Source organism: Salmo salar, chromosome 09, assembly GCF_965601325.2.
Source record: "Salmo salar chromosome 09, fSalSal1, whole genome shotgun sequence".
NCBI classification, from domain to species: Eukaryota; Metazoa; Chordata; class Actinopteri; order Salmoniformes; family Salmonidae; genus Salmo; species Salmo salar.
The window spans coordinates 60,020,001-60,040,118 of NC_138299.1; the positions used below are offsets into that span (position 1 = coordinate 60,020,001).

General features: G+C 42.6%; 1 protein-coding gene across 1 annotated transcript in view; it reads left to right on the plus strand.

Annotated features, from left to right (window-relative positions):
• The window catches only part of LOC106611501 (ecto-NOX disulfide-thiol exchanger 2), a 284,053-nt gene that overhangs the window by 199,148 nt on the left and 64,787 nt on the right, over positions 1-20,118 (plus strand). The window contains exons 4-5 of the mRNA XM_014211765.3: positions 13,057-13,215; positions 17,792-17,998. Coding sequence (XP_014067240.1) covers positions 13,057-13,215; positions 17,792-17,998 — 366 coding nt within the window. The remainder of the gene's footprint in view (positions 1-13,056; positions 13,216-17,791; positions 17,999-20,118) is intronic.

Genomic DNA, 20,118 nt, shown 5'->3' on the forward strand with positions numbered 1-20,118 from the left:
TCTTTCCCCAAAGCCTTTTATAAACCGCATCCTTCAACTTGTTTAAAAGCACATTCATATCAACAGAGCGACTGAATTATAGGCCTCACGGCAACTCCACTCCACCACATATTTCAAATGAAGTGGGCATGGAGGACGCTAATCCCACCTACTGGGTTTTACCCTATTTCATTTAATTTGTACAGTTTACTGAGCTTCTTCCAGACTTAGCAATCTCTCTGTCCTAGTTTACTGTGCTGCCTACGCAAAATAAAATTATATTTTGTTGAGCGAGTTATAGTTTTAGAACTGTGTTGGAGAGGAAAACTCTGTGGTGTGCGTGTGTGTTTTGTCACTGAGCGCCTTGAGCCATTGGACAGCATATTGGAGCTGCTCTTAGTGCTGTTACCTTATTAGAGGACTCTCTCTCCCACAGCTGCATTGGTATCATACCAACATTGCCAGCAGGATGGGCTGTAGTCGGTTGGCTGTGTAGTAGTGGGATTGGGATTTCGGGGTGAGAGGGCTGTAGTCCTACTTATGAATCACCTGGAGAAACAGCTGTTCCGTAGCTTGTTATCTCTTTCTCCCACCCACACTCTCTCCTCTGTCCCCGTTGTCTCTCTCTCCCTTTTCTCTCTCCACTCTCCTTCTTCTCTCTCCACTCTCCACCCCTCTCTCTCATTCTCCACCGCTCTGCTCTGAAGCTCAAATTATCCAACAGCTTCATTACTGCCATCTCTATACTGAGTTACCACTCTGCTCCACTGCTACAAAACTCTGAACCAAAGTAAAGTAGGACAAATAATACTAATCTGGCTATCACACTGTTTAATTATACATACATTTATACAGTTGAAGTCAGAAGTTTACATACACCAAATACATTTAAAATCAGTTTTTCACAATTCCTGACATTTAATCCTAGTAACAATTCCCTGTCTTAGGTCAGTTAGATTCACCACTTTATTTTAAGAATGTGAAATATCAAAATAATAGCAGAGATAATGATTTATTTCAGCTTTTATCATATTCCCAGTGGGTCAGAAGTATTTCTCCTGACAGAGCTGGTGTAACTGAGTCAGGTTTCTAGGCTTCCTTGCTCGCACACGCTTTTTCAGTTCTGCCCACACAGTTTCTATTGGATTGAGGTCAGGGCTTTGTGATGGCCACTCCAATACCTTGACTTTGTTGTCCTTAAGCCATTTTGCCATAACTTTGGAAGTTTGCTTGAGGTCATTGTCCATTTGGAAGACCCATTTGCGACCAAGCTTTAACTTCCTGACTGATGTCTTGAGATGTTGCTTCAATATATCCACATAATTTTCCCACCGCATGATGCCATCTATTTTGTGAAGGGCACCAGTCCCTCCTGCAGCAAACATGATGCTGCCACCCCCGTGCTTCAAGGTTGGGATGGTGTTCTTTGGCTTGCAAGCCTCCCCCTTTTTCCTACAGACATAAGAATGGTCATTATGGCCAAACAGTTCTATTTCTGTTTCATCGGACCAGAGGACATTTCTCCAAAAAAGTACAATCTATGTCCCCATGTGCAGTTGCAAACCGTAGTCTGGCTTTTTTATGGCGGTTTTGGAGCAGTGGCTTCTTCCTTGCTGAGCGGAAATTGCTCCCAAGGATGAACCAGACTTGTGGAGGTCTTCCATTTTTTTTCTGAGGTCTTGGCTGATTTCTTTTGATTTTCCCATGATGTCAAGGAAAGAGGCACTGAGTTTGAAGGTAGGCCTTGAAATGCAGCCACAGGTACACCTCCAATTGACTCAAATTGTCAATTAGCCTATCAGAAGCTTCTAAAGCCATGACATAATTTCGGGAATATTCCAAGCTGTTTAAAGGCACAGTCAACTTAGTGTACGTAAACGTCTAACCCACCGGAATTGTGATACAGTGAATTATAAGTGAAATAATCTGTCTGTAAACAATTGTTGGAAAAAATACTTGTGTCATGCACAAAGTAGATGTCCTAACCGACTTGCCAAAATTATAATTTGTTAACTCTTACATCTAGACGTTCCGCTAGCGGAACACCTGCTCCAATATCCAATGATAGGCGTGGCGCGAATTACAAATTCCTCAAGAATCCCAAAACTTCAATTTTTCAAACATATGACTATTTTACACCATTTTAAAGACAAGACTCTCCTTTATCTAACCACACTGTCCGATTTCAAAAAGGCTTTACAGCGAAAGCAAAACATTAGATTATGTCAGCAGAGTACCCAGCCAGAAATAATCAGACACCCATTTTTCAAGCTAGCATATAATGTCACAAAAACAAAACCACAGCTAAATGCAGCACTAACCTTTGATGATCTTCATCAGATGACACTCCTAGGACATTATGTTATACAATACATGCATGTTTTGTTCAATCAAGTTCATATTTATATAAAAAAAACAGCTTTTTACATTAGCATGTGACGTTCAGAACTAGCATTCCCACTGAACACTTCCGGTGAATTTACTAAATTACTCACGATAAACGTTCACAAAAAACATAACAAATATTTTAAGAATTATAGATACAGAACTCCTTTATGCAATCGCTATGTCCGATTTTAAAATAGCTTTTCGGTGAAAGCACATTTTGCAATATTCTGAGTAGATAGCCCGCCATCACGGGCTAGCTATTTTGACACCCACCAAGTTTGGCCCTCACCAAACTCAGATTTACTATAAGAAAAATTGGATTACCTTTGCTGTTCTTCGTCAGAATGCACTCCCAGGACTTCTACTTCAATAACAAATGTTGGTTTGGTTCCAAATAATCCATAGTTATATCCAAATAGCGTCATTTTGGTCGTGCGTTCAAGACACTATCCGAAGGGTAAAGAAGGGTGATGCGCTCGTGACAAAAAATGTCAAAATATTCCATTACCGTACTTCGAAGCATGTCAAACGCTGTTTAAAATCAATTTTTATGCGATTTTTCTCGTAAAAAAGCGATAATATTCCAACCGGGAAACCATGTTTTCGTTCAAAGACGAAAAAATCTAAAATGGACTCTTCTCGTGCACGCGCCCCCAGTCTCATTGTTCTCAGATTGACCACTATCCAAATGCGCTACTGTTTTTCAGCCATGGCCTGCAAAGTCATCATTCAATGTTCTGGTGCCTTCTGAGAGCCTATGGGAGCGTTAGAAAATGTCCCGTTACAGCAGAGATCCCCTGTTTTGGATAGTGATGATCAAGAAGGCCAAGAAATAGTCAGAGAGGGCGCTTCCTGTTTGGAATCTTCTCAGGTTTTGGCCTGCCAAATGAGTTCTGTTATTCTCACAGACACTATTCAAACAGTTTTAGAAACTTTGGAGTGTTTTCTATCCAAAGCTAATAATTATATGCATATTCTAGTTTCTGGGCAGGAGTAATAATCAGATTAAATCGGGTACGTTTTTTTATCCGGATGTGAAAATACTGCCCCCTATCCATAACAAGTTAACAAGAAATTTGTGGAGTGGTTGAAAAACAAGTTTTAATGACTCCAACCTATGTGTATGTAACTTCCGACTTCAACTGTATGTAATCAACAGTGTTGGCTTTGTACCGCTCTGAAAGACCTATCCTTTAGAACACAGAACATCCCTACCACAGAACAATCACAACTGGACACTTTCTGGGCCTCTGTCTCTATTTGAGTCCACATGTGCTCTCAATGGCCCAGAAAGGAAGAGACTAATATTGCATTACAGTAGCATTTGTCATGGCTTTTATAAAACCTGATTGAAGACAAACCAATCCAGACTATAATTAGGACCATATGAAATATTCTATGGCTTTCGCATCTCTGTTTCCTCCTCCTCTTTTCCTCCTCTCTCGCTGTCTGGTTTTCAAAGTGGGGACCTCCCCAGAAACCATTTATTATCCAAGACACTTGACACATTAAAGGGGAATGGAAACACTTTAGGAAGTACATCTAAGCAAAGAGATGTATTCGATCCACTAATACTAAACATGTGCATTTAACATAAAAACATCTCTATATTTTGTATTTTGATCGTCAACAAGGTTTATTTGATCTATGGTCAGCGGAATTTTTAACCTGTCTGGGAACGTGGGACGCCTAGTCAACAGCCAGTGGAATCGCGTCGCGCGAAATACAAATACCTCATAAATGCTATAACTTCAATTTCTCAAACATATGACTATTTTACACCATTTTATAGATACACCTCTCCTGAATCGAACCACGTTGTCCGATTTCAAAAAGGCTTTACAGCAAAAGCAAAACATTAGATTATGTTAGGAGAGTACCCAGCCAAAAATAATCACACTGCCATTTTCAGAGCAACTAACATGCATCACAAATACCCAAAACACAGCTAAATGCAGCACTAACCTTTTGACAATTTTCAGCAGATGACACTCCTAGGACATCATGTTACACAATACATGCATTTTTTGTTCGATAAAGTTCATATTTATATATAAAAACAGCATTTTACATCGGAGCATGACGTTCAGAAAATATTTTCCCTCAAATGCTTCCGGTGAATCAGTGCTACCATTTACAAAGTTACTATTCGAAAACATTGTTAAAATTTAATATTGTCATTCAAAGAAGTATAGATTAACATCTCGTGAATGCAAACGCATTGCCAGATTTAAAAATAACTTTACTGGGAAATCACACTTTGCAATAAACGAGGTGCTATGCTCAGAAAAATAGGCCAGGCGATACAGGTTAGTGCCATCTTGGAACCATCTAAAATCAAATATACTATTGTAAATATTCCCTTACCTTTGATTATCTTCATCAGAAGGCACTTCCAGGAATCCCAGGTTCACAACAAATGTAGTTTTGTTCGAAAAAGTTAATAATTTATGTCCCAATAGCTCCTTCTTGTTAGCGCGTTCCGAAGGCTGCTCATAATGTACTGAAGCGCGCGGGACTTGTCGTCATGAATGTGCAAATAAAATATATTTACGTTCGTTCAAACATGTCCAACGTTGTATAACCTAAATCTTTAGGTCCTTTTTCAATCAGAGCTTCAATAATATTCAAGGCGGACGATTGCATTGTCTTACTAAACGTTTCGGAATGAGAGGGTACCCATGGGCGCCCGCGTCATAGTAGTAATGGCCCTCCCCCTATGACCAACTTTCCAGGCCTCTCGTTCGGTCAGTTTTTACCGGAGAAGACTCAAACCACTTTGTAAAGACTGTTGACATCTATTGGAAGCCTTAGGAAGCTAAATGAATCCTAACTCACGGTGTGTTTCATAGGCAAAGTGTTGAAGGTGATTCCACAAATCAGATTTCCACTTCCTGCTTGGAATCTTCTCAGGTTTTGGCCTGCCATATGAGTTCTGTTATACTCACAGACACCATTCAAACAGTTTTAGAAACTTTAGAGTGTTTTCTATCCAAATCTACTAATTATATGCATATTCTAGTTACTAGGCAGGAGTAGTAACCAGATTAAATCAGGTACGTTTTTTATCCGGCCGTGCAAATACTGCCCCCTAGCCCCAACAGGTTAATTGCCATAGTAACGACTGACGCCAATGCGTCACTGGCAGGAATCAACAAATTGGCTCAGGTATTGAGTTTTCGCGCGGAGTTTGAATCGAAGAGAGTTAAGTTAGGAGCGGACTACAAAGATGGCAATAACAAGTAGTAATTCAAACATGAACTGTAATGCTCCAGGCTGTATGAATTGGCAGCAAAAAAATCCCTCGGTAAACTACCATCCTGTCCAAGGATCCACAACTTTTGAAGAAGTGGCTCCATGTCCTGAAGAGGAAGGACGGGCCAGCTCGAGCTAACAGGATCTGCAGACAGCACTTCGCGGAGGCAGACCTTTGCGATGAAGGGCACTTTCAATCAGGCAACCGGGAGTTTCCGAATGGAAAGGAGTCATACGCCTACGTTGAAGCCCTCTGCTTGTGCCTCCGATTGACATTTCGAGAGGTATGGTGTAGGGGTTACCGACCGACCATCATCAACATCGCTGACTTTGGAGTCAAGCAAAAGCGACTGAACGCGAGTCAATGCAATGAAGTCTGAGGTAACGTTAACCGGTCATGACTGTTGTTGACTAGCCTAGCGTTAGACACCGGATAACTTTGTTGCAACTCTAGTTGAAGGTAACTACCATCGGAAGTGTTTTGTGTAACACCCCCAGCAAATAACGTTAGCAAGCAACTCAACTGCAACTAAAATTGCAACAGTTTATCTGTGTACCCCTGTTATTAGGTAGTTACTGTAGCTAGCTTCCACCTCAGATAGTCAAGTACTGTAATATATTTTGTTGACATTTTGTTTTTGTAATGTTTTGTTAGCGCCACCTCATTTAGCTAGACTGAAGTTGACATAGCTAATGTTTGCTGAAAAATAAATGTCCCTGTATTTGGTGTGTGTGTGTGTGTGTGTGTGTGTGTGTGTGTGTGTGTGTGTGTGTGTGTGTGTGTGTGTGTGTGTGTGTGTGTGTGTGTGTGTGTGTGTGTGTGTGTTGACAATGCATTCAAGACAGGAAGCTTGTTAATGCCAACTGATATATTTGGGTTCAGTTGTTTTAACAAAATGTTTTTTTGTTTTTTTAGGATGACGTCTTCATCCCTGAAAATGTTTTCATCCTGGAGGAGACTGTGCAGGAAGCAGAAGAGGTACATGCAAATCCATGATTCTTGAATATAACTATAGCCTAATAGATGCCTTAATTGTTTTCTACCAACAGCAAGAACGGTTAGTACAGCATGCCAAACTGACTCCTGGGTGCCAGAGTGTTCCTGTGCTGCGGTGGAGAAGAGGTCCACCGGGACTATCACTAAAGAGCTCGGGGCCCAGCTAGATTAAGCTCACAACCATCAGTATACAACTGAGTCCTGCCCCTATACTCCACAGATGGGGCTGACAGAGAGTGAGATCAGTGAAGACCACAACACGAACCTGAGAGCTCAGAATCACAATCATCACAGTGTGAGCCAAGATATACTATGGATCACTTTGGGGGAGCGAGATGGTGTTCAGGCCATTCAACAGCGAATTAAAAGATACACACACACATCCATAAAGGGAATCGGGGTGGAATTGTTTTTCAGCTGATGACCTATGAATGGTCAGCTATGAAAAGCCAACACCTCAGGAGAAAATGTCAGTTGAACTGTTGCACCCTCTATAACCACTGTGGTTATTATTTTGATGTAAAAAGGGCTTTTGTAAAATACATTTGTGATTGATTGTTTGCTGTGCTGGATGCTGTGTATTCACTAACTGTCTGAGTGATGAGACATTTTTATAGTATCTGTAACATATTTTGGGGTGTATTTAATCTGCATCTTAACTTCTTAAAGTGGCAATTAGCAGTAGAAATAATAACAAAGTGTCTCCCTGCTCCTCTTTCAGTAAAAAGCTGAGAGATGGGGCTGGAAAATGTAACCACTCTTAAATTCAAATACAGAGCTATAGATGCAAGGACTGACCATCCATGATATCAACATTGTAATCCTGTTTCTGTGATCTGTTTCCACTACCATGTACCCAGTTCGCTTTGGATAAAGGCGTCTGCTAAATGGCATATAATATTAAAGTCCCCTTTGACTCTGCCAACTAGTGTAGCTGCCCAGTGTAGTTATCATTCCTTTCCAATAGATGGCAGCCAAAGCTAGTTGAATTCACTACTCTAACGACAGGGACATGGGATTTGTTTTATCTTCAAAGCAAGTTCGTCTGGTTACGCTTGAACCTGTTGTTATAGTGGACAAGCTAACAAATACTATTTTTTACATAAGGCGCAGGCATGGATTTAATAAATTAATTGGTTTTATTCAAACTTTTATTCAATGCCTTTGCTTTTGGGTATGCGCGCCTTATGGAAGAAACAACACACGCAGGGATGAGACGCCGTACACCTCGTCCAATTCTCCCTTGTGCCCATAGCTTGAACTGGCGATAAACTGCCAGCCTGTATGCTCCGCAAACAAAATCATAAGAAAAGTTAGTCTCATACCGAAACTAAATCACAATGTATTTATAATGAGCACGCCAAAATTATTGGTTAGAATGAGATTTCATGAATCATGATGCTTTCTGTGATTCGAACTGGGTATAACATTGTTATAGGATACTGATTGTATATATTGAGCACCTATCCACTACTGATATTAACCTTAAACAAATTTTAATCAAGCAACATTTCACCAGTTATTTAACTGGCATATCGGCTGCAAACTAGTCGCGTAACCGCTTCTGCCAGGAAGTCCATAAGGATTAGTGACACGTCCAATAAATACATCGCCATCTAGACAGGATGACAGGAACCTCTGACTGGATGTAATACATCACCAGACAGACTGACAGGAACTTCTGACTGGATGTAATACATCACCATCCAGACAGGATGACAGGAACCTCTGACTGGATGAAATACAGTCACCATCCAGACAGACTGACAGGAACCTCTGACTGGATGTAATACAGCCACAATCCGCTGGGATTTTGGGCTGTATCACCACCATTTCTCTACAACACACACACTCCTACTCTAGCCATTATCTGGCAGACCCTCTAGCTGAGGTGTTTCAGGCGGCATGTCTGTGATGTTACTGCTACGAGAACAAATTCTCTGATCTGGGACAACGATCAGCTCAAACATAAATGGCTTCAGTAGGTTTATTGGCACCCTAACTAACGTTATTTCATTCTCTGTAATAAACTAATTCTCAGACTCGGAGACTCGGAGCTACAGCCATTTTTGGGAGTTCCAAAATGTTCTATCCTGCCAGTGATGCGACAATGCCAATATGGTGATTTACAGTTACAGTAGGCTGCCTTTCTAAATCCTAGTGTTTCCATTCCCCTTTAAACTGCACTTTTGATTAGATGTATTGGCTCTCTGGTAAGCAACACCACCTGCCACCAAGTCATTGCATCATCAGTCTTTCTAGAGCCAAGTATACTGAACAAAAATATAAATGCAACATGTAAAGTGTTGGTCCCATTTTTCATGAGCTGAAATAAAAGATTGCAGAACTTTTCCATATGTACAAAAATTGTATTTCTCAGAAATTTCGTGCACAAATTTGTTTACACCCCTGTTAGTGAGCATTTCTCCTTTGCCAAGATAATCGATCCACCCGACAGGTGTGGCATATCAAGAAACTGATTAAACAGCATGATCATTACACAGGTGCAACTTGTGCTGGGGACAATAAAGGGCCATTCTAAATTGTGCAGTTTTCTCACACAACACAATGCCACAGATGTCTCAAGTTTTGAGTGAGTGTGCAATTTACATGCTGACTGTAGACATGTCCAACAGAGCTGTTGTCAGAGAATTGAAAGTTAATTTATCTACCATAAGCCGCCTCCAACGTCGTTTTTAGAGAATTCGGCAGTAGACCCAACTGGCCTCACAACCACAGACCACGTGTAACCAAGCCAGCCCAGGACCTCCACATCCAGCTTCTTCACCTGCAGGATCGGATGAGGAGTGGCGTGCTCAGGAATATTTATGTCTGTAATAAAGCCCTTTTGTGGGGAAATATGAATTTTGATTGGCTGGACTTAGCTCTCCAGTGGGTGGACCTGGCTCCCAAGTGGGTGGGCCTGCGCCCCTGCCCAGTCATGTGAAATCCATAGATTAGGGCCTGATGAATTTATTTCAGTTAACTGATTTCCTTATATTAACTGTAACTCAGTAAAATCTTTGAAATTGTTGTATTTGTGTTTATGTTTTTGTATTCAGTATAGCTACTGGAAGATCAAGCTCAGTCAACTGAAATAACAAAAATGCTGTGCGGGGATGGACTTGGTACTGAAGAGGTTCCGCTGTGAGGATATGTTGTTTTATGAGGACGGGGTACTGTAGAGACTCCACTATGGGGGCATGGTACCTTGCAGGGACATGCTACTGTAGAAACTACACTATTGGGACATGGTGCCTTGTGGGCACATGGTACCATAAACCCTCCACTGTAGGGACATGGTGCCTTTTGGGGACATAGCTTGCCTTGTGGAAATTGTTCTGTTAGGGCCTCTTCTAGTCCTTACAGGAGAAAGCATGCTGGCTTATAGTGACAAGGCTTCTGTAGAGTCCCCACTCAGGACTTGTTGTCTTTCCAACTGCAGAATCTCTGCAATATAACACTTGATGTTCTATATTCACAGCGATGATGTCGTTCATTTGTTTGTTTGGATTTTGATTAGAGTTGTGAGTTCTCTAGACACACTGCTGTGTATGAGGAAGATGTGTGGACAGACCAAGCTAGTTGTCAAGCCTGATGCATGTTAAACACCCACAGGGAAGCATTTAGTCTGCAACACACACACACTCATACACACACACACACTCTTCTCTGAATTGATTTAGCCTGACAAACACACCCCTCTGAATACATAAACAGGCCCTGGGGACTCATACAGTTCTATCTGTTATATCCTCAACAATCACTGCCCCCTTCTAACACACACACACACACACACACACACACACACGCACACACGTACACACACACAGACACTGGGTGTATATAGTCTTAGTCTTACTGTCATCCCCTTTTTAACTATTTATACAATATACTACCTAGTAGAAGCAGCAGACAGTGAAAGTAGCAAGCAAATGTTTTGGTCTCATAGGTTTGTATCTGATAATATATATGAACTATTCATATTATACAAGTAGAAACAGTGGATATAAGGAGCTTCTTGTGTTCCTGGCTTGAACATTTATTTACCTGAATAAATACTTAAGAAAAAGAAAACCCTTCCGATTTTATTTTACTCTTGGCCCTCTGTGTCTCTGTAATTGCTGACTTAGTGTTAAGGAGCTGTAAGTGGTTCCCAGGTGTGCAGCCAGTGCTGTTGGCAGAATGAGGACTGATAGAGACACAGAGAGTGAGATCTGTAGCTGCACATTTATAGGCAGAGAGAAGTAGGCTAGTTTTCTGATAGAGATACATAAGTATGCTGCGCATTCAGGATGGAGAGGACTAGAGAGAGGGAGATCTTTGGCAGAGATGAAGAGGGAGGGAGATCTGTTTTAAAAGTGTGGAGCAGATTGAAAGAGCATCTCTGATAGGGATGTAAAGAGATACATTATGTTAAGTTGAGAAGATGTCTGGCAGCACATTGAGACTGGAGCCTCTGTTTGTGTTCTAGGTGCTCCGACCTGCTCGCCTCATCAGAAAATATTACCCAGCATGCTTCATTGCAGCTCCCTGTGTCACCCTTCCTCCCTCCACCCAGCCCCCACTCTGCTGGAGGGGTGGTTTACCCTGAAAAATAGGGGGAGGAAGGGGGGAGAGGATGAGGATAAAGGGAGGACTAATGTGATGTGTTGGATGGCCAGGAGGTATCTCTAGTCAAATGCCACATTTTTTTTTCTGGCTGGACTTTTGATTGACGGGCAGCATGAAATGTAATGACCTTAACAAACCTCTTGGAAGCTGATTGTTTAACATGGAGGGACAGGACTGTGGCATGTGTGTGTTGGCGAGTGTGTGTGCATGCTTGCGTGAAAGAGAGAGAAGAGGAGAGATGAAGAGACATAAAGATGGAGGGAGAGGGAAGAGAGATGGCGAGAGAGACCTTGTGTGGGTGGAGAGAATAAAGTTCTCCACTGATGTTTCTGTTCAAGAGGAGATCCCTGCTCTCTGTGTCTCTACAGAGTTGTACCTCTGACTGAAAGAGGCCTGTTTCACACTGAAGATATTGTTTTTGTTAGTGTGTGGGTGTTTTCAACCGAAGATGTTGAAAGATGTGAAACTTGAATTCGGGGGTTGAGTCTCCATTGTTCTGTCTGTACAGAGAATGCTACTGTAGCTACTGTAGCTGAATATCCCTGAGAAGAACAACTCTACTGCATGACTCTGTCCTCTGACTCTGGCTCTCAATGGAATTGGACACACACACACACACACACACACACACTGGAAGGAATAAGGAAAAGGCAGCGAAATGGAAACAGCTTTGTCTTGATCAAATCAGATCTTCTCTGTGCTCAGAATGGGTCTGTGAGTGTGCCAGCTAGAAGTGTTTTCTTCAGCACTGTTCCCATTTCCGCAGTGTCAGGGTACTAAGGGGCAGTTATGAATCAGCTCACACCTGTCACAGTACGGCCCATGATAGAGCTCTGCTGTGGGCCTCACTCCCTCATTTAGAAAATGACCACTTCCACTCCTCACTGAGACCCACCAGAGAGCTCCTCTGTGGGCCTCTCAGCCAGCCCGGAGACCAGAGCTGCCCCTGAGACTGGCCTTGGTATTCAGCAGACACAGAGTCCACTGTACCGCTCCCTCCCTCCTCTATTTCTACTCCTGCCATCACTTCACCTCTCCTCCGCCTCGCTGGTCTGGGGAAGTCATCACCCGGGCATGAATACAAGATATGAGGTCATCAATAACGGCTTCAGAGAGGGATTAAGCAGACCTAGACATCCGGTTACTGTCTTCTCTGATTGGTCCAGCTACACGTCTGGCTTGTGACCCCCTCTCTTCCTCATCCTTCATCCTCATTTATAGCTTCTTCACTCACACAGAAAGCTGAAATTATTGAAAAGCTTCATTGTCTCACAAAGTGGGATTTAAACATAATTTACATAGTGGTTAAAAAGTGGTACTTTGTTATACTCTTTTCAGTTTTGTCACAGTCAGGCCTCACATTGTGGTCCATCACACACACAAACACACACTCATTTCTAAAACCCTCTGTAGATACATAGCTAGTGTGTCTGTGCGTGCAGAGTGTATCCAGCTGCAATCTAAATCAATAGTCCCCTACCTGTGAAGGAAGGCTGGTTCTTCGATCCATCTCTCTCTCTCTACAGACAGAACATTAAAGGTCAGCCAATCAGCAACATAGAAGAGAGTCAGTAGAATCTCATGTAGCCGTAGCTCCACTTTAAATATGCAGGATGTCTGAATGTTCTTTTATTCATGAGAGCATGGATTCAGTTATTTATAAACTGTTTGTGTTTCACCATTGTTGACAGAACCTCCACGGAGAAATGCATAATGTCAAATGAAACATGAGAATGGAATAACACACATAGAAAAACATACATTTCCACAGGTATTAGTTCATCCCACGTTGAGATTTTCATGTGTGTGTGCATCTCCTTCAGATTTCGACTCAGGTCTTGGCATGATGACGGGCATCGCTCCCATGAACACCATGATGCCTGGCCTTGGTTACGTACCCCCGCCCCCCCTTCCCCAAGATCTGCCCATCGTCAAGGAGATCATCCACTGCCAAAGCTGCACCCTCTTCCCCCCCAACCCACGTAAGTCTATTTCCCTCTATTTAACTTTAGCCGCAACTCACTACAAATCTATGGAAATGATTGGGACAACCAAGCAATGTTTATTTTATTATGGCCAAATCACCTTCAGATAACATCAAACCAAATAATGAACTTTACAAATTGAACAGTTGCCTCTATCACTCCTATGGGTTTTTAGCCAGTGGCGGCTAAAATTAGCTGAAGTTTGTAGTGGCTGTTTAAAGAAAACTGAACCATGGATTCCAGTTTCTCCTGGCCCATAGACTACTTTCGGGGTGAGAAACCATCTGACGTTAAGTTGTAAATTACTGAACTTCCCCTTTAATTAAGACATAATATGCTTACTAAACTCAGCAATAAAAGAAATGTCCCTTTTTCAGGACCCTGTCTTCCAAAGATAATTCGTAAAAATCCAAAAAACTTAACAGATCTTCATTGTAAAGGGTTTAAACACTGTTTCCCATGCTTGTTCAATGAACCATAAATAATTAATGAACATGCACCTGTGGAACGGTCGTTAAGACACTAACAGCTTACAGATGGCAGGCAATTAAGGTCACAGTTATGAAAACGTAGGACACTAAAGAGGCCTTTCTACTGACTCTAAAAAAACACCAATAGAAAGATGCCCAGGGTCCCTGCTCATCTGCTCGAACGTGCCTTAGGCATGCTGCAAGGAGGCATGAGGACTACAGATGTGGCCAGGGCAATAAATTGCAATGTCCATACTGTAAGACGCCTAAGACAGCGCTACAGGGAGACAGGACGGACAGCTGATCGTCCTCACAGTGGCAGACCACGTGTAACAACACCTGCACAGGATCAGTACATCCGAACATCACACCTGCGGGACAGGTACAGGATGGCAACAACAACTGCCCGAGTTACACCAAGAACACACAATCCTTCCATCAGTGCTCAGACTGTCCACAATAGGCTGAGAGAGGCTGGACTGAGGGCTTGTAGTCCTGTTGTAAGGCAGGTCCTCACCAGACATCACCGGCAACAACATCGCCTATGGGCACAAACCCACCGTCGCTGGACCAGACAGGACTGGCAAAAAGTGCTCTTCACTGACAAGTCGCGGTTTTGTCTCACCAGGGGTGATGGTCGGATTTGTGATTATCGTCGAAGGAATGAGCGTTACACCGAGGCCTGTACTCTGGAGCGGGATCGATTTGGATGTGGAGGGTCTGTCATGGTCTGGGGCGGTGTGTCACAGCATCATCGGACTGAGCTTGTTGTCATTGCAGGCAATCTCAATGCTGTGCGTTATTGGGAAGACATCCTCCTCCCTCATGTGATACCCTTTCTGCAGGCTCATCCTGACATGACCCTCCAGTATGACAATGGTGCGAAAAGTGCAAATCAATCCCAGAACAACAGCAAAGGACCTTGTGAAGATGCTGGAGGAAACAGGTACAAAATCATCTATATCCACAGTAAAATGAGTCCTATATCGACATAACCTGAAAGGCCGCTCAGCAAGGAAGAAGCCACTGCTCCAAATCCGCCATAAAAATGAAAGACGACGATTTGCAACTGCACATGGGGACGAAGATCATACTTTTTGGAGAAATGTCCTCTGGTCTGATGAAACAAAAATAGAACTGTTTGGCCATAATGACCATCGTTACGTTTAGAGGAAAAGGGGGGAGGCTTGCAAGCCAAAGAACACCATCCCAACCGTGAAGCACGGAGGTGGCAGCATCATGTTGTGGGGTGCTTTGCTGCAGGAGGGACTGCTGCACTTCACAAAATAGATGGCATCATGCGGTAGCAAAATTATGTGTATAGATTGAAGCAACATCTCAAGACATCAGTCAGGAAGTTAAAGCTTGGTCGCAAATGGGTCTTCCAAATGAACAATGACCCCAAGCAAACTTCCAAAGTTGTGGCAAAATGGCTTAAGGACAGCAAAGTCAAGGTATTGGAGAGGCCATCACAAAGCCCTGACCTCAATCCTATAGAATATTTGTGGGCAGAATTGAAAAAGCGTGTGCGAGCAAGGAGGCCTACAAACATGACTCAGTTACACCAGCTCTGTCAGGAGGAATGGGCCAAAATTCACCCAACTTATTGTGGGAAGCTTGTGGAAGGCTACCCGAAATGTTTGACCCAAGATAAACAATTTAAAGGCAATGATACCAAATACTAATTGAGTGTATGTAAACTTCTGACCCACTAGGAATGTGATGAACGAAATAAAAGCTGAAATAAATCATTCTCTCTACTATTATTCTGACATTTGACATTCTTAAAATTAAGTGGTGATCCTAACTGACCTAAGACAGGGAATTTTTACTCTGATTAAATGTCAGGAATTGTGAAAAACTGAGTTTCAAATGTATTTGTCTAAGGTGTACATGTATGTAAACTTCTGCCTTCAACTGTATAGGTAGGGGTACAGTGACTAGCAGCAGTGTGTGTGTGACGTCAGTATGCATTTGTGTGTTGGCGTATTTAGTGTGTGTTTTGGTATGTAAGTATGTGTGGGTAGAATCCCAAAAAGGATCAATACAGGTAGCAATTTGATTTGCTATTTAGTAGTCTTGTTTTGAAGTCTTATGACTTTGGTGTAGAAGCTTTTCAGGGTCCTGTTGGTTCCAAACTTGGTGTGTTGGTATCGCCCTGCGGTAGCAGAGAGAACAGTCTGTGGCTGGAGTCTTTGACAAATTTTTGGGCCTTCCTCTGACATCGGCTGGTATAGAGGTCCAGAATGGGTGGAAGCTCGGCCCCAGTGATGTACTGGGCAGTACGCACTACCCTCTGTTGAGCCTTGCGGTCGGATGCCAAGCAGTTACCATACCAAGCGAGGATGCAGCCTGTCAAGATGCTCTCGGTGGTGCAGCTGTATAACTTTTTGAGGATCTGAGGGCCCATGCCACATATTTTCAGAGGCATTGTTATGCCCTCATCACAACTGTGTTGGTGTGTTTGGACCATGATAATGATGTGGACATCGAGGAACTTGAAGCTCTCGACCCGCTCCCATCGATGTAAATGGGGGTGTGCTCGGCCCTCCGTTTCCTGTAGTCCACGATCAGCTCCTTTGTCTTACTGATGTTGAGTAAGAGGTTGTTGTCCTGGCACCACACCTCCGTAAAGGCTGTTTCATTGCTGCCGGTGATCATGCCTACCACCATCGTGTGGTAGGTGTTGGAGTTGTGTGCGGCCACACAGTCGTGGGTGAACAGGGAGTACAGGAGGGGACTAAGCATGCACCCCTGAGGGGCCCCCATGTTGAGGGTCAGTGTGGCAGATGTGTTGTTGCCTATTCTCACCACCTGGGGGCGGTCCGTCAGGAAGTCCAGGATCCAGTTGCAGAGGGAGAGGTTAAGTCCCAGGGACCTTAGCTTAATGATGAGCTTCGGGGGCACTATGGCGTTGAACTCTGAGCTGTAGTCAATGAATAGCATTCTCACGTAGGTGTTCCTTTTGTCCATGTGGGAAAGGGCAGTGTGGAGTACAATAGAGATTGCATCATCTGTGGATCTGTTGGGGTGGTCCAGGGTGTCTGGGAGGATGGTGTTGATGTGAGTAATGACCAGCCTTTCAAAGCATTTCATGGCTACAGATGTGAGTGCTACGTGGCGATAATCATTTAGACAGGTTACCTTGGTGGTCTGCTTGAAACATGTAGGTATTACAGACTGGGTCAGGGAGAGGTTGAAAATGTCAGTGAAGACACTTGCCAGCTGGTCAGTGCATGCCCTGAGTATGCCTCCTGGTAATACGTCTGTCCCTGCAGCCTTGTGAATGTTAACTTGTTTAAAGGTCTTACTCACATCTGCTATGACGAGCGTGATCACACAGTCATCCGGAACAGCTGGTGCTCTCACGCATGGTTGTGTTGCTTGCCTCGAAGTGAGCATTGAAGGCATTTAGCTCATCTGGCAGTGTGTTACTTGGTTTCCCTTTGTAATCTGTGATAATTTGCAAGCCCTTCCACATTTGACAAGCGTCAGAGCCGGTGTAGTAGCATTTGATCTTATTGATGCTGTATTGATGCTTTGCCTGTTTGATGGTTCGTTGGGGGGTGTAGAGGGATTTCTTTTATGCGTCAGCTGTCAGAGCAGATTACCGATCGCTGCAGCTATACACAGCCCATCTGTAAATAGCCCATCCAACCAACTACCTACTACATCCCCATATTTGTTTTTCTGCTCTTTTGCACACCAGTATTTCTACTTGCACATCCTCATCTGTACATATATCACTCCAGTGTAAATTGCTAAATTGTAATTACTTTGCCACTATTGGCCTATTTATTGCCGTACCTCCTTTCTTCATTTGCACACAATGTATACAGATTTTTCTATTGTGTTATTGACTGTACGTTTGTTTATCCCATGTGTAACTCGGTGTTGTTTTTGTCGCACTGCTTTGCTTTATCTTGGCCAGGTCGCAGTTGTAAATGAGAACTTGTTCTCAACTGGCCTACCTGGTTAAATAAAGGTGAAATAAAAAAAATATTTAAAAAACTCAGGTCAAATGAGTACTTTATTATCATTCTTTGTTTCCAAGTTTACAGTTAGTTCTCTGTTTTGACGACTCTCTCTCTTCTCATCTACAGACCTTCCCTCTCCGGCCATGAGGGAGCGCCCTCCAGGTTGTAAAACGGTGTTTGTGGGCGGTCTGCCAGAGAATGCCACCGAAGCACTCATCGTGGAGGTGTTTGGCCAGTGTGGTGACATCATCGCCATCCGCAAGAGCAAGAAGAACTTCTGCCACATCCGATTCACTGAAGAGTTCACTGTAGACAGAGCCCTCTTCTTGTCTGGTACGCTTCCTATGTTTCCTATTAAACATCATGAAATAAATGCAACCTGTTTCCAGTCAGAGACCATCACTATGCAGGTCAATGAGAAGACAACTAGAGGTGTTGTGGAATACATGTCTTCGATACCCTTACTATTGAGGTGACAATGGCAGAGGTGTAGTTAAATAAATAGAGTTCTGAATGGAGGAAATTAATCACCAGTACCAGTCCCATTAGTCATGTGACAGCAGAGGGTGTTTTGTTATCTAATCTCCTTTTTCCAGCTACTAGACTCCAGCCACATCTGAAATCTCCTTATTTTCTAAAGCTACTAGACTCCAGCCACATCTTAAATCTCTCTATTTTCTAAAGCTACTAGACTCCAGCCACATCATAAATCTCTCTCTTTTCTAAAGCTACTAGACTCCAGCCACATCTTAAATCTCTCTCTTTTCTAAAGCTACTAGACTACAGCCACATCTTAAATCTCTCTCTTTTCTAAAGCTACTAGACTCCAGCCACATCTTAAATCTCTCTCTTCTCTAAAGCCACTAGACTCCAGCCACATCTTAAATCTCTGTCTTTTCTAAAGCTACTAGACTCCAGCCACATCTTAACTTCTCTAGGGCCAGTGGGACGATTTCGTCCCACCTACGTAACAGCCAGTGGAATCCCGTGGCGCCTTATTCAAATACCTTAGAAATGCTATTACTTCAATTTCTCAAACATATGACTATTGTACACCATTTTAAAGACAAGACTCTCGTTAATCTAACCACACTGTCCGGTTTCAAAAAGGCTTTACAACGAAAGCAAAACATTAGATTATGTCAGCAGAGTACCCAGCCAGAAATAATCAGACACCCATTTTTCAAGCTAGCATATAATGTCACATAAAACCAAACCACAGCTAAATGCAGCACTAACCTTTGATGATCTTCATCAGATGACAACCTTAGGACATTATGTTATACAATACATGCATGTTTTGTTCAATCAAGTTTATATTTGTATCAAAAACCAGCTTTTTACATTAGCATGTGATGTTCAGAACTAGCATACCCCCCGCAAACTTCCGGTGAATTTACTAAATTACTCAAGATAAACGTTCACAAAAAACATAACAATTATTTTAAGAATTATAGATACAGAACTCCTCTATGCACTCGCTATGTCCGATTTTAAAATAGCTTTTCGGTGAAAGCACATTTTGCAATATTCTCAGTAGATAGCCCGGCATCACAGGGCTAGCTATTTAGACACCCACCAAGTTTAGCACTCACCAAAATCAGATTTACTATAAGAAAAATGTTATTACCTTTGCTGTCTTCGTCAGAATGCACTCACAGGACATCTACTTCAATAACAAATGTTTGTTTGGTACAAAATAATCCATAGTTATGTTAAAATATCCTCTGTTTTGTTCGTGCGTTCAAGACACTATCCGAATGGTAAAGAAGGGTGACGCGCACGACGCATTTCGTGACAAAAGAATTCTAAATATTCCATTACCGTACTTCGAAGCATGTCAACCGCTGTTTAAAATCAATTTTTATGCCATTTTTCTCGTAAAAAAAGCGATAATATTCCGACCGGGAATCTGTGTTTAGGTTCAAAGATGATAGAAAATAAAAACATGGGGTCGACTCGTGCATGCGCCTCAGCCCATTGTCCTCTGATAGAGCACTTGCCAAAAGCGCTAATGTGTTTCAGCCTGGGGCTGGAATTACATCATTCAGCTTTTTCCCGCCTTCTGAGAGCCTATGGGAGCCGTAGGAAGTGTCACGTTACAGCAAAGATCCTCAGTCTTCAATAAACAGAGTCAAGAAGCTCAAGGAATGGTCAGAGAGGGCACTTCCTGTATGGAATGTTCTCAGGTTTTTGCCTGCCATATGAGTTCTGTTATACTCATTGACACCATTCAAACAGTTTTAGAAACTTTAGGGTGTTTTCTATCCAAAGCCAATAATTATATGCATATTCTAGTTTCTGGGCAGTAGTAATAACCAGATTAAATTGGGTACGTTTTTTATCCGGCCGTGTAAATACTGCCCCCTACCCCCAACAGGTTAAATCTCTCTCTTTTCTAAAGCTACTAGACTCCAGCCACATCTTAAATCTCTCTCTTTTCTAAAGCTATT